Genomic DNA, 14,058 nt, shown 5'->3' with positions numbered 1-14,058 from the left:
CAAAGAATTTTGGAAAGATAAAAAATTCACCATATCTATCTTATATTCTAATATTTGTGGCAACTATTCAGAATTAGTGAACCAACTGACAAACTGTGGTCAGATGCACCACAATCCAATGTAAATGACAGATGCAGCCAAAGCAGATTCAATGGATTTATCAACAACCCACTCAGTCACTTGTCACATTGTGAACCAAACGGTTTCACTGAAACTCTTTTTTTTAAGGAGGGTTTCCAATCTCCACATTTTGCATCTTGGAATTCTCTCCAAATGTTACTCCTACTTGGATGGTTTCAACATGGATTCACCTTCAGGGTTTCAATCTCATCTTTAGAGATTCCTTTCCTGTGGATCTCCATGTACACTCATGCTTCATCTTCCAAACACACTTCCACGTCTTTGGCTGTGCCAAGCAGAACACCACTGCTCAAAGGGTACCTTTGCCCTTATGGCCCCCAGGGCAGAGTCTTTGGCTGCCCTCTCGGATTTCAGGACTTCTCTCAAACCAACTTCATTTCAAGTCTGTTCCTTGCAGCATTTAACCTTGGAGCCCGGATCTGTTTCTGATCTCTGCCTTTGTTCCTTTCCTGGTCTTCTGGAACCACATTTCTGTCTCACTCCCTAATTTGTCACATTCTCCCTGTCCCCCTCCCCGTGGACTGCTCGCGGTGGCATCTCTTGAATGGTACTCACCTGACCTCTATTTCAGCCATTTCACTTCTTTTCTTCTTTCCTTCTGTGCACATATGCAGGGCTGGTCCTATCACTGAAGACATCAACTGTGCATGTGCGCCCCATTCCCAACCTACACATGCAGAAGTCCCAAGGCCTATTGGGAACTGTAATTCCCAAACTCCCAAACTCTCAACTCATGCAAGCAATTTTGGGTTTCCAAACAGCAATCTAAATCTCCCTACACTGTGGAAAACTGAAATGCTCCATAATTCAGATAACTTTCAACCTGACTCTCCGGGTCTTCGTCACACAAATTCTCTTGGCCTTTTAAAAATGGCATTTGTCACCTCTTTGACACAGCCTTGTGGCTGTCTGGGAGATGCCACTTACCTCCCACATGGAGCCCTAGAAGAAGGCTCAGATATAGAAGTTTCGTGCTGCTGTAACTTTCAAAGCCACTGGCATTGGGTTCCCATTGAGTCTGGGGGCTGCAGATAATCCTGCAGAGCGCACAAGTCTGTGCCAGCCTTCTGGGACATCCTCAATCATCACTAGCATTATGACTCAGTCAGTTGCAGGTAGTTGAGTAGAGAGCAGTGGAATCTGAGGTGGAGCAATGATTTTTGTCAGACTGGCCACTGGTTGGCTTCCTGCTGGCCATTCTCAATGTTTGGATCAGCTGCAGGTTGAGCATATTGATGGTCTTCTACCATTTGTGCATCTGGATCCAGTTCCAACTACTCTCATGCCTTTTCTCCACTTGTTGGGACTCCTGGAACACTGAGTGGAGGGGACCCATGTCAGATCCAAAAGCTCTACAGATGTCAGGACCCTGGCAAGGCTGTGCCCTCAACTGGAAACACTGGCCTTCAAGAAACCACTTCCATCTGTGGTCAAATCATCTTTCACAGTTGCAAAGATATTGCAGCCAGTTAGCTCTGCCTTTGTCCTCTCAATCTCCCTGGCATTACCCTTGATTCCCCCTCCACAGTGGCATTTGACCTCCCCCGCGATGATACACAGATGGGAGAAAAGTTATGAGTTGTAGCAAGCAGCCCAAGGTGGCTCACCTTCCCCTTATTGAGAGACAGACCTGCCCACCACCAGCTTTAATTAAGCAGGACACGGAAAGCCCATCTCACCCTTAATTCCAAGAGTAACACTGAATCACTAAAGATTCCAGTTAATGAATGATAATGATATGCAAATCCATTAAAATAATATTGCCACTCCCACCGCTAGCATTAAATTCTGCCCAATGTTTCAGAGCTGTGACCTTTCATCAGGACTGAGAAAATTAGAAATGTAATATGATTTGAGGAAGTGAATTTCAACCTCACTATACCTTATTTTCCATGTGGAAATTCCTTTTAGGAATTGCTTGTGCATTTAAAAAATACATACAAGTAAATGATAACAATAAAGAGAAAATTATTCAATCACAGAGATCTAATCTTTATTAAAACATGAAATAAAAACTATTCCAACACATTAAGACAATCACTGACTCATACCCTGAATGCATATCCTCATCCATATATCAAACACCTGTTGATAGTTCTTATAGAGAAAGGCACAAGCAGGTTCAGGAACAAATTTGTGCGGGATTCCTTTTTTATTCATTCGTGGGGCATGGGTGTCGCTGGCTGGCCAGCATTTATTGCCCATCCCTAGTTGGTCTTGAGAAAGTGGTGGTAATTGTAGTACTTGTCCGGAAAGCAACTAAGACAAGGGGTCATTCTTATTATTAATGACACTCTGTACTTCCATTAAAATTCTCCAAGAGCAAATTTTGTCAAGATAGATCTGCTCTTCAAATGCTCTTCCTGCCTGGTTCAATGATCTCTTTACCTTTAAAGAGTCTGCATTCCTATGACAACAGTACCAAGTAACACATCCAAAAAGGATTCCGCCATATAGAAGAAACTCACGACTGTAGGATCTTGCTAAAAAAAAGACAAGGGGCAGGATTTTAAGGCCTCACTTGAGGGTGACCGGAAATTCCCGCCTGAAGGCAACGGACATTTCTGTTGTCCATCTCTCACCCACTCTGAATCTGTAGCGGGCAGGGCGATAGACTTCTGGCGAAGAATACCAGTTGAAGTGGAAAATTCCTGCTTAATATGGTATATTCTTGCAAAGTGGCCTGATGAGTGCAAGACCAAAAGCTTTGACATGTTTCTTTTCTCAGCAATACTCAAGTTCTGCACTACTAAACAATTATCTCAAATAAATTTTAATTTTCTGAGTTAGTATAATCATGTATGTCTTTTGGCTAACGTATCTCCACACTGTTCCCTCTAACTTAATTGACACCCATATACTTGCAGTGAGTAACTATTTCAATGCCCACATCGCCATGTTACTTTAAAGATATAATACCTTGGGATTTTTTACTGGATATGACATAAGGCACCAATCGCTCATAAGGGATTGAGTAAATGTGTTGTGGGTTCATTTATTTAGACTAGGCACATGATAACAGTTACACATGGGTACAAAGCTGGAGGGCATCCGAGCTGCCTGGGCGTTCTGCTCAAAACAAAAGTGAAACTAAGGTAGAATCACATGACACATTTCCCTTCCAGAGATGTCATGCTGATATCCCTTAAAGGCATATTACAACATCCCTTTTCTTTTCAAAGATACTTTCTCCCCTTCCAAAGCAGGTTGACTTTTTACAATTTATGTTCATGCTTAGTTGCCCATCACATAAGTACATAGGATTGATGAATCAAAGTCTCCAATGTGGCAAGATAATCTGCTGGTATGCCCAGATCTTACATAAAAACTAGAATCAAGAGTTGGCCATTCAGCCCTTTGAGCCTACTCTGCCATTCATTTTGATCATGGCGGATCATCAAATTCAATATCCTGATCCCCCCCTTCGCCCCATATTCCTTGATCCCTTTAATCCCAAGAAATATATCTAATTTATTCTTGAAATTAGACAACATTTTGGCCTCAACTACATTCTGTGGTAGTGAATTCCACACATTCACCGCCCTCTGGTGAAGAAATTTCTCCTCACCTCAGTTCTAAAAGGTTTACCTCTTATTCTCAAACTATATCCCTTAGTTCTCGACTCCCCCACCATTGGGAACATTCTTTCTGAATCTACCATGTGGGGCGGCACGGTAGCACAGTGGTTAGCACTGCTGCTTCACAGCTCCAGGGACCTGGGTTCAATTCCCGGCTTGGGCCACTGTCTGTGTGGAGTTTGCACATTCTCCTCGTGTCTGTGTGGGTTTCCTCCGGGTGCTCTGGTTTCCTCCCACAGTCCAAAGATGTGCAGGTTGGGTTGATTGGCCATGCTAAAATTGCCCTTAATGTCCTGAGATGCGTAGGTTAGAGGGATTAGTGAGTAAATATGTGGGGATATGGGGGTGGGGCCTGGGTGGGATTGTGGTCGGTGCGGACTCGATGGGCCGAATGGCCTCTTTCTGTACTGTAGGAATTCTATGAACCCTGTTAGAATTTTAGAAGTTTCTATGAGATCTCCTCTCACTCTTCTAACCTCCAGTGAATATAATCCTAACCGACTTTGTCTATCATATGAGGAGAGACTATGTAATGATAACCTTGTTTGGAGGCTTCCTCAATGGCTCACAGTGATTGTCATTCTTGAATGTTGTTCCTGGTTGCATTCGGTATCATGCACTAGATGCAACAGGACTGTTCAGTGGTCAAGGTGCTAGAATGGACCTAATTTGTATTCAGTTATGCGTCACCATTACGTCTTTGTGTGTAAGGACCTTGGTTCTGAACAAATCCTTGTCACCTTAGCTGGTTGTCATGTACCTTCTGTGAGATCCTGGCTATGAACTCGTCCCAATTGTAAACTTGGCAATTCTTAACCTGCATTTTTATCATGCAGGTTGGTAATCGCTTGTAGCTTTAAAAGGTGCACTCTAGTTTCAGAGAGTGGACAAGAGTAGGTAAATTGGTATACACTGACCTGCCAAACATGAACACTGCCAATGATGGCATAGTTGCACTTAAAGGTATTGCTCTCAGATGTAACGTCACAAAAGTGTAGATCCTGCATTGGCCTGTCTACATTTGAAAAATTAAGGATTTCACCATCTAAATCATTCATTCCACGAGGCCATCAGATCTAGGATAATTGACCAGAAGTAGTGTGATTGATATTCCACTTCTCACACATATCCCGAAATGTCTTACCAATGAATTGTGGATTGTTATCTGTAATGGTTTTTCTAGGCACACCAAATGAAAATAGTACTTGAGTGTGCAAAACAGTTATGCTTGATAAATTGTGCAATTGTTGAATAATGGGGTGCTTGGTAAAGTAGTCAGTGATGACACTGAAGTCAGTTCCACCGTTATATAAAAAATTTTGGATGCGATTTTGAACTAAAGATGGGTAGGAACTTTATGTGGAATTAGTGATGTTTTATGATAATTTGGCATATGCTCTTTATATTCCTTGCACTTCTTGACAGTGACCTTGTCATTGTTCCTACCTGGCCAATAGACTGTCTCTCTTGCAAGTCTTTTCATCTGACTTATGCTCATGTGAGAACGATGAAGTTATTGAAGAATATCAGGCCACAAAGATTCAGGATACGATGATATGCCTGCCTTTAAAAATGACTCCTTGGGAAATGTTTAGCTCATCCCAATAAGGCTAAAATTGTCTCAAGAAGCTTGACACCATCCAGGACAAAGTAGCCCGCTTGATTGGAACCACATCTACAAACATCCACTTCCTCTACCACCACGCTCAGTAGCAGCAGTGTGTTCTACCTACAAGATGCACTGCAGCAATTCACAAAAGATCCTTAGATAGCACCTTCCAAACCCACCACCACTTCCATCTAGACGGGCAAGGGCAGCAGATACATGGGAACGCCACCAGCAAGTTCCCCTCCAAGTCACTCACTGTCCTGACTTGGAAATATATTGCTGTTCCTTCACAGTCGCTGGGTCAAAATCTTGGAATTCCCTCCCTAAGGCATTGTGGGTCAACCAACAGCATGTAGACTGCAGCGATTCAAGAAGGCAGTTCACCACCACCTTCTCAAGGGCAACTAGGGAAGGGCAATAAATGCTGGCCAGCCCATAATGCCCATGTGCCACAAATGAAAAAAAAAAAGAACTTCTTTGAGGAATCTATCTCCACTGCAGTTGTCTCCCTTGGATCAAAAAAATTGCAATGTCATGCTTCTAATAATGGTTATGTCAGTCCTTTAAAGAGTTATCAAAAAGGCATATCATTTCTCAACAATTCCTATAGTGATGAAGATTTTTGAGTGAAATTGGAAATGTTTGGAGACAAGAAATTAAAGAGACTTAGACTTGTTCAAAGATCACCCCAATTTTGAGGAGTTGGCATGGCCTTTAATATCCTCTGGGGCGTATGTCAGCACTGAAATAAAAAGAACCAAAGAAATAAATCCTGTGCACCTTAATGTTGCATTTCAGATCATTGAACCCCAATCCTTCATTACATGCCAGTTGCATCAATAAGTATAGATTATATTTTTGTTTATTCTTCCCTCAGCAGCTATGTCTTCTACGACTCAGATGCATCCTGGAACAGTGCATGTAAAATAGTCCAGGTGAACTTGAAAAGAAGTCCAGGCTAACAGATAGCCCAAAAAGAAGTAATTGAAAATAGTATCATCCAAATAGGTTTGAAGTGTAGTAAGCTCTTGGACTTCTCTGCAAAGTGTATTGACTTCTAGTCATGCTTAGTATCTTTGCACAGAAGATCTTTGCACAGCAAATCTCACATTTAACTCTTCTAATGTGGACATTTTGTAAGGAAAATATTTAAAATATTTATTTTAGAATTCACAGATGTAGCATGTTGACACTTGCCGCTATATCGAATATTTGCCACTAATGAATAATTTCCAACATTCTTAGGGCATTCTTAGGGCAGACATAGTTAGGTGGATTGGCCATGCTAAATTGCCCCTTAGTGTTGGGGGGATTGGCTGGAGTGAATGTGTGGGGTTGTGTGGATGGGGCCTGGGTGGTGCAGGCTCGATGGGCCGAATGGCCTCCTTCTGCACTGTGGGATTCTATGATATGATTCTGTGATAATTTGAACGTTGGTAAACACTTTGGACGTTATGGTGGCATTTACATTTTCTATGCGATTGACGGTGTGTCCATTGCTTTTCGTCTCGTGCACATCATTATCATTACTTTTTTGCAACCAAAAGAGAAAATGCTGAAAAATCTCAGCAGGTCTGGCAGCATCTGTAAAGAGAGAAAAGAGCTGACGTTTCAAGTCCAGACGACCCTTTGTCAAAGCTTTTCCTTACAGATGCTGCCAGACCTGCTGAGATTTTCCAGCATTTTCTCTTTTGGTTTCAGATTCCAGCATCCGCAGTAATTTGCTTTTATCATTATTTTTGGTTTGTCTGCTACCTCTGTGCATGGCCAGTGGTGTAGTTAAGTGTACTGTCATAGTGTATTATAGTCCTTCTCGTTGTGTGCTTTCTTTTATGTTAACAAATGTTCTTTATTAACTGATCAGAAAATGACTGGATTGTTCCTCTCTGGTTTGCATAGCTTTTCTCACATTATACCCAACTGAAGCTATACCAATGTTCCAAGATTCCCTTCTGGGTTTTGGAATACCCTCACATTTAACATTAGTGGGGGTTCATAACAGTATTCAGTCCTTAAATTTTAAAGTATTCAGGCCTGCCACTCAGAAATTAGAGAGATGGGCAATCTAGAGCCTCTTTCACTTCCATTGTGAATAGTTTCTCATAGGAAAGGAAAAATAAGCAGGAAGGACATTTATTAGCTGTTCTGCTATAAGATGAAGAATGGGTAGATTGACAGAATGTACTGAAATGCTACGTAACATCAACATATCTACAGCAATTCTTTAATCTGGAGGGTACAAAGAAAAGCTGAAAAATGACATGAGCTCAAGATTGCTTCAGTACCTTGTGCATCATGCAAGGCACTGCATTTAAAAGATAAATTGGTTAATGTGCTTCAGTCAGACATAACATATCACATGTGATGTGATGTCCAGAACAATACCTTTACTACAGGAGAAAGATAACATAAATGGGCGTAAGCAAAGACTGCTGCAATATCTCTTGCTCACAGCACTTAAACACTCTCCCATACCTCACTCTATCAGACAGCACCACACAGTGCTCAAAAACTCTCCATGCCTCATTCCACATAGCACATCAGACAAGCTACTGCTTGATGCAGTGCTGAAACCCTCTCTCTGCGATTACACCACAGTGTTAAGTCAGAATTAATTTGCTGTTTAGTCGCTATTCCACAAAAACACATTTGTAACTAGAAAATATCAGTCAGCGACAAAACAATTATCCCAAATCCTGTGCTCTTAAACATCCAACATAAATCATGCCATCACAAGCACTGCCTCTCAACGCCAGCTACTGTGGATACCAGTGACAAATCTTATTGCTTTATATTTGCATAAAAGAATCCCAAATAATGCTACGAAAAATTGCATTAAATCTCAAAGGAATATAAATGATGGAATTTGTAACAGTAAAACTACCATTTGTTTATAATGCTGTGCTAATGTAATAAAAATAGTTTGACCATAATTCTCTGAACAGTGAATTAAAAGATACAACTTTTCAATAGCTGGACAAATGCAATTTGAATGAACTGGGACTCATTCTGCTTGACTATCATCAATTACCAGATGAGAAACTGATTGTATATTTGGCCAGGCAAAATTGAAACCATCTCTAGTTCTCCCAGTCTAATTTCCTTCAAGCCACTTCTGACGCATGGGGTATGGTTCCATGGGTACCTGGTGCTGTCCATTACATGATTTAAATGGCCATGGTGATTGTAGGCAGGCTATTTAACCAGGAGTGGCATTTTCTCAACCCAACCTCCTTTCATAGGACATCTGCAACCATGCACTTTCTAGTAGCACATGTCAGACAGTAATGAAGAGCAGAAACCTACTTGATTTTAATCACCATTTTACCCCTGGATCTTGAGGCCATCAGCCCAATAACATTAACTAATGTAGAACTGGATTAATTTTTCTAATGTCATTCATGGGATATGGGTGTCACTGCCAAGAACAGGGTGCAATGCCCATCCATAATTGATACCATGAACTTGGTGGTGAGCCACCTTCTTTAATTGTTGCAGTATATTTGATGAAGGCATGCTCATAGTGCTTTCATGTGGCAAGTTCCAGGATTTTAACCCAGCAACAATGAAGGATTGGCAGGAACGTCCAAGAAAGTGTGGAAAAGAACTTGGAACTTGTCTGCTACTTTTGTCCTTCTTAAAGGTCACCGGTTTGGGAGATGCCGTTGAAGAAAAATCTGGGATTTTCTTTGTGGGCCACAACCATACAGACAATGAGCAATGTATTTATTAACACGGTGATCAAAAAGTACCCAACACCATCCTTACCAGGTATTAATGCTTACAGCACAAAATCCTTCATCAGTTGCATTGATCTCATGGATAAGCTACTTACTCACCAATCTAAAGAATGGTCCATCAGAATATCAGAGAAAAATAAATCTGCAAACTGTGTTGTTGCTGTGGTAGAATGTTCTGTTCTCAATATCAGAACATGTTTTGTTTAAAAATACATCTAAAATCAAGAAACATGCTAACAGAATACACTGATCTGCTGAGAGAAACTTGATTTTATCAAACCTTGATCCCTATCCTACCACTTAATAAACTTTCCTGCTTGAAAGAGTTTGTGTGTTGTAAATTTGCTTTGATTTATTATTCACATGTATTAGTATAACGTGAAAAGTACTGTTTCTTGCGCACTATACAAAACATACCGTTCATAGAGAGGGAAACGAGAGAGTGCAGAATGTAGTGTTACAGTCATAGCTAGGGCGTAGAGAAAGATCAACTTAATGCGAGGTGGGTCCACTCAAAAGTCTGATGGCAGCAGGGAAGAAGCTGTTCTTGAATCGGTTGGTACGTGACCTGACTTTTGTACCTTTTTCCTTGACGGAAGAAGGTGGACGGGTTGCGTGGGGTCCTTAATTATGCTGGCTGCTTTGCCAAGGCAGTGGGAAGTGTAGACAGAGTTAATGGGTGGGAGGCTGGTTTGCGTAATGGATTGGACTACATTCACAACCTTTTGTAGTTTCTTGTGGTCTTAGGCAGAGCAGGAGCCATACCAAGCTGTGATACACCTGGAAATACTGCTTTCTGTGGTGCATCTGTTAAAGTTGGTGAGACTGTGTTCACCCCAGTCCAACGCCGGCATCTCCACATCATGACTACCATCGACACCGCAAACTGCCGGCTCCAAGTGGAGAGGATCTCCAAGAAGATCGCGCATATCGACACAGACATCAAGTTTCTACATCACTGTGTTCACCCCAGTCCAACGCCGGCATCTCCACATCAAAGTTGGTGAGAGCCATAGCTGACATGCCAAACTTCCTCAGTCTTCTGAGAAAGTTGGTGGGCTTTCGTAACCATAGTGTCGGCATGGGGGGACCAGGCCAGGTTGTTTGTGATCTGGACACCTAAAAACTTGAAGCTTTTGACCATTTCTGCTTTATCCACGTTGATGTAGACAGGGGCATGTTCTCCACTACGCTTCCTGAAATCGATGACAATCTCTTTCGTTTTGTTGACATTGAGGGACAGGTTATTGTTGCCTCACCAGTTCACCAGATTCTGCATCTCATTTCTGTACTCTGTCTCATCATTGTTTGAGTTCCGACCCACTATGGTGGTGTCATCAGCAAACTTGAAAATCAAGTTAGAGAGGAATTTGGCCACACAGTCATAGGTGCATAAGGAGTATAGTAGATATGAAACAGCAGTATGTTTCTACAAAAGCAAATCAGATTTTCAGATAGGTGCACAATAATTAAACTGGGAGATTTGGGACATTCAGATAGTTGGGATCTTTGACCTGATCTGGCTCTAGCTCAGGTACTTTCAATTATTTTATCATTCTGTAACCTCATTCCATATGAGATTCCGACTGATTTGCTTTTGTAGAAACATGTTGTGTAACTGCTGTTTCATATTTACAACATGCAGATTTATTCAAGCAGGGAAGTTTATCAAATAATAGGAGAGAGATCAAGGTTTGCTTCCGGTGTTCATTAGACTAACATCATGATCACTGAATAGTCCTTCAAAATTAGAAATGCTCAGAAGTCTTTACAGCAATAATGTTCACAGCATTGGGAAATGTCAAATGGATATTTTCAAATGGTGAAGGCAGAAAGATTACATCCTTCAGAAACTCTAAAAAAATCTATTGGATCACACATCCCTCATTAGTCCTTGTGGAAACTGAAGTTGGTGCCATTAAAATAGAGGACAATGCTGTCATCTAAAGAATATAAATGGATTAAAAAGAAGCCTTTCTATATCAAAAATAGCACACCAGCTTTACTCTATTTCCCACAGCATATAAACTTTACTTAGGATTTACATTTACAGAGCTATTTAATCAATATGGTCAGTAATCCCATCAGTAATACAACTAAAATCTGTAAATACTAGAAATACCTCCGTTTGCTCAATTTTTATCTTTCAGCTTCCCATCTGAAAAAAATCTTAACTCATCTTTTCAGTTGCAGTTTTGACTGCGCTGTATTTCCAGCAGTTTCTCTTTTTTATGCCAACAGACATGCTTTAGTTAATTTTGTTGGAATTAAAATATATTTTGGTTGATCTAATTGGCTAAAAAGTCCCGTGTGATTCACAATTGAGTGGAAAGGTCCTTTGAATGTGCAAACAAGCTTTTGTAGAAATATTGGGCCATAGTTTAACTCTGTGCAGATAAATGAGTTTTCAGTGAGTTAAAATTGGGCTCACCAAATGCAGTTGAAGAAATCTGAATCTGGACAGACTAGGCAATTGGCAAGAGGCAGATTTGTTTCACAGAGATAAATGCAAAGTGATGCAACTTGGAAAGGAAAGCATCAATAGGAAGAGATAAGAGACAGTCGTAAAATACACAACATAAAAAAAGTGAATGATCTATTGTGATAACAAAAGGTAAGTTTCTCAGTGTGAAACTGAGCTTGATTAGTGTGAATTAAACAATCAGGTTTGGAGATCAATCGCTCAAATTTGCATTATTTCTGGTACCAGAAAGGTATGCTCCCTTCTGTATTTGATTCTCCAATCTGGTCACCCTATTATAGAAAGGATATTATTAAACTAGAAAGAGTGCAGAAGCAATTTACTAGGATGCTACTGGGACTTGATGGTTTAAGTTATAAGGAGAAGCTGGATAGACTGGGATTTTTTTATCTGGAGCGTAGAAGGCCAAGGGGTGATCTTATAGAGGTCTATAAAATAATGAGGGGCATAGATCAGCTAGATAGTCAATATCTTTTCCCAAAGTTAGGGCAGTCTAAAACGAGAGGGCATAGGTTTAAGGTAAGAGGGGAGAGATACAAAAGGGTCCAGAGGGGCAATTTTTTTCACACAGAGGGTGGTGAGTGTCTGGAACAAGCTGCCAGAGGTACCAGTAGAGGCGGGTACAATTTTGTCTTTTAAAAAGTGTTTAGACAGTTATATGGGTAAGATGGGTATGGGGGGATATGGGCCAAATGCAGGCAATTGGGACTAGCTTAGGGGTTTATTAAAAAACTGCGGCATGGACAAGTTGGGCTGAAGGGCCTGTTTCCATGCTGTAAACCTCTATGACTCTATGACTCTAATCTGTGCTCTGGTTAAAGGATCAGGATGTGATTTTACTGAACTTATTACAAACTGGATGCAGATAACCAGACTATAAGTGGCAACTTTAAAACATAGACAAAGATGGTAACTGGTGATTGAGGGACCCTACATGTCCCTTTATAGTATATTTCAATTGAAAACACTTCCCATTTAGGCAATCATGAACCTAGGTGAATGTAAATAGCAGTGTTAGATGTTACCATATTTCCAGAAGTCAGTGAACACCTAATATTCCAACAGCACATCAGAAAAAAAGGTTACGGGTATTCACACGAAGGAATGTCTCAGTATGATTAAAAACGAGCATATGACTGAAAGTTTGTTATTCATTGTCAAAAGTATGTTCAGCGAATGCAGCAGCGCATATTATAATAAAGACATCCAAGGCAGATGATTATGACAGCAACATTTCTTTCAATTCAACCTTTAAAGTGTTACATTAGATATCTAAGATCTAGATCTAAACAAAATAAAAACATACAAGGAGGTACCAATGATGAAAAGGTTTCTGATCAGCACCAGATCTCCCCATCACTGTTTCTGTCGTGCAAATCCATACCAACCCTTCTCAGCTCTTGGCAAGATATGATGTAATTTTATACTGTTAAATTATGAAGTTGCTTCAAAGGAATGCTTAATTTACAGCTCATTATCACATAACATGGTTCTTTTCTGGTCACACACACAGGTACATTTTTTCTCCAACTCTTAATCAATTGCCTTTGCAATTGTCTATTAGCACTTTGCCTCTATTTTCTTTTAATTCTTTTAAGTGTGTGGACCCTTTAATTTCTTTTTTTTTTGCATAGCCACAACTTTACGGGACTGACTTTCGGGTAGCCATGTAATTGTGGGGAAACACTGTCCAACAATCTTCTGTCATAGTTTCCATTTGATATGGCAGCAAAATAAAACAACATTGTGCTAATTCTATTGATGCCTTCCTCATACTATTGGCAGTTGAAATAATATGATCTCTCACCTTTTTGATGTGTTCATTCACTTTAGTTGAAAAATGAAGATGTATTTCAAGCAGCCAATCAACTTTCAGCATTCAAATAATAAGGGACTAAATAGGCATGAACAGTGCTCAGAGGAAAACAGTCAGAGAAGGCAATACTCACAGTCACTCCAAAGAAGTTGGTTTCATTCATGGAATCAAGAAAGATCTGCCCAAGGTCCTTGTTCACATAATTGAAATCCCGAATAGTCTGTGGATTGCCAAGGCGTTTCAAACTATCCATTGCTCGTTGTAATGTTGTGGCAATTACCCAGATTCCATCATATGCAAATCCATGAAATTTGCTATACTCAGCACTACCTCTCATATTATTATACTCTTGCTCATATTGTTGAGGCGTCTGCAAGAGATTATGAAAATATTGGAATACCAATATTAGTACTTAAACATTTTTTTTAAAATGCAGAGAGACATGAGAAACATTGGCCAGGATTTTAAATCTGCTCCCACCCGGTGGGATATTACAGTTCTGCCAAAATAAATGACAATTCAAATGGCCCACTGGGGTTGGGGGGTGTGGGGGCAGGGGGGTAACCATAGTGCTGCCTTACAATCCAGGCCTTTGACTTCTTGCTTTAGCCTTTTTTAATTTCCTCATGCCTCTCTAGCACATTTAAATTTTGTCTTCAACTTATTTCACATTCCCTCCTCCAAAGTAATAT

The 14,058-nt window shown here is 40.5% G+C and overlaps 1 protein-coding gene across 1 annotated transcript in view; it reads right to left on the bottom strand.

The window, feature by feature from the left end:
* gabbr2 (gamma-aminobutyric acid (GABA) B receptor, 2) overlaps positions 1-14,058 on the bottom strand; it is an 895,535-nt gene that overhangs the window by 225,383 nt on the left and 656,094 nt on the right. Inside the window, 1 exon segment of the mRNA XM_078200470.1 lies at positions 13,500-13,736. Within this exon segment, the coding sequence (XP_078056596.1) occupies positions 13,500-13,736 (237 nt within the window).

This window comes from Mustelus asterias, chromosome 2, assembly GCF_964213995.1.
Source record: "Mustelus asterias chromosome 2, sMusAst1.hap1.1, whole genome shotgun sequence".
Lineage (NCBI taxonomy): Eukaryota > Metazoa > Chordata > Chondrichthyes > Carcharhiniformes > Triakidae > Mustelus > Mustelus asterias.
The sequence above is the reverse complement of the archived record's forward strand: the minus strand, read 5'-3'. Positions and strand labels throughout refer to the sequence as shown.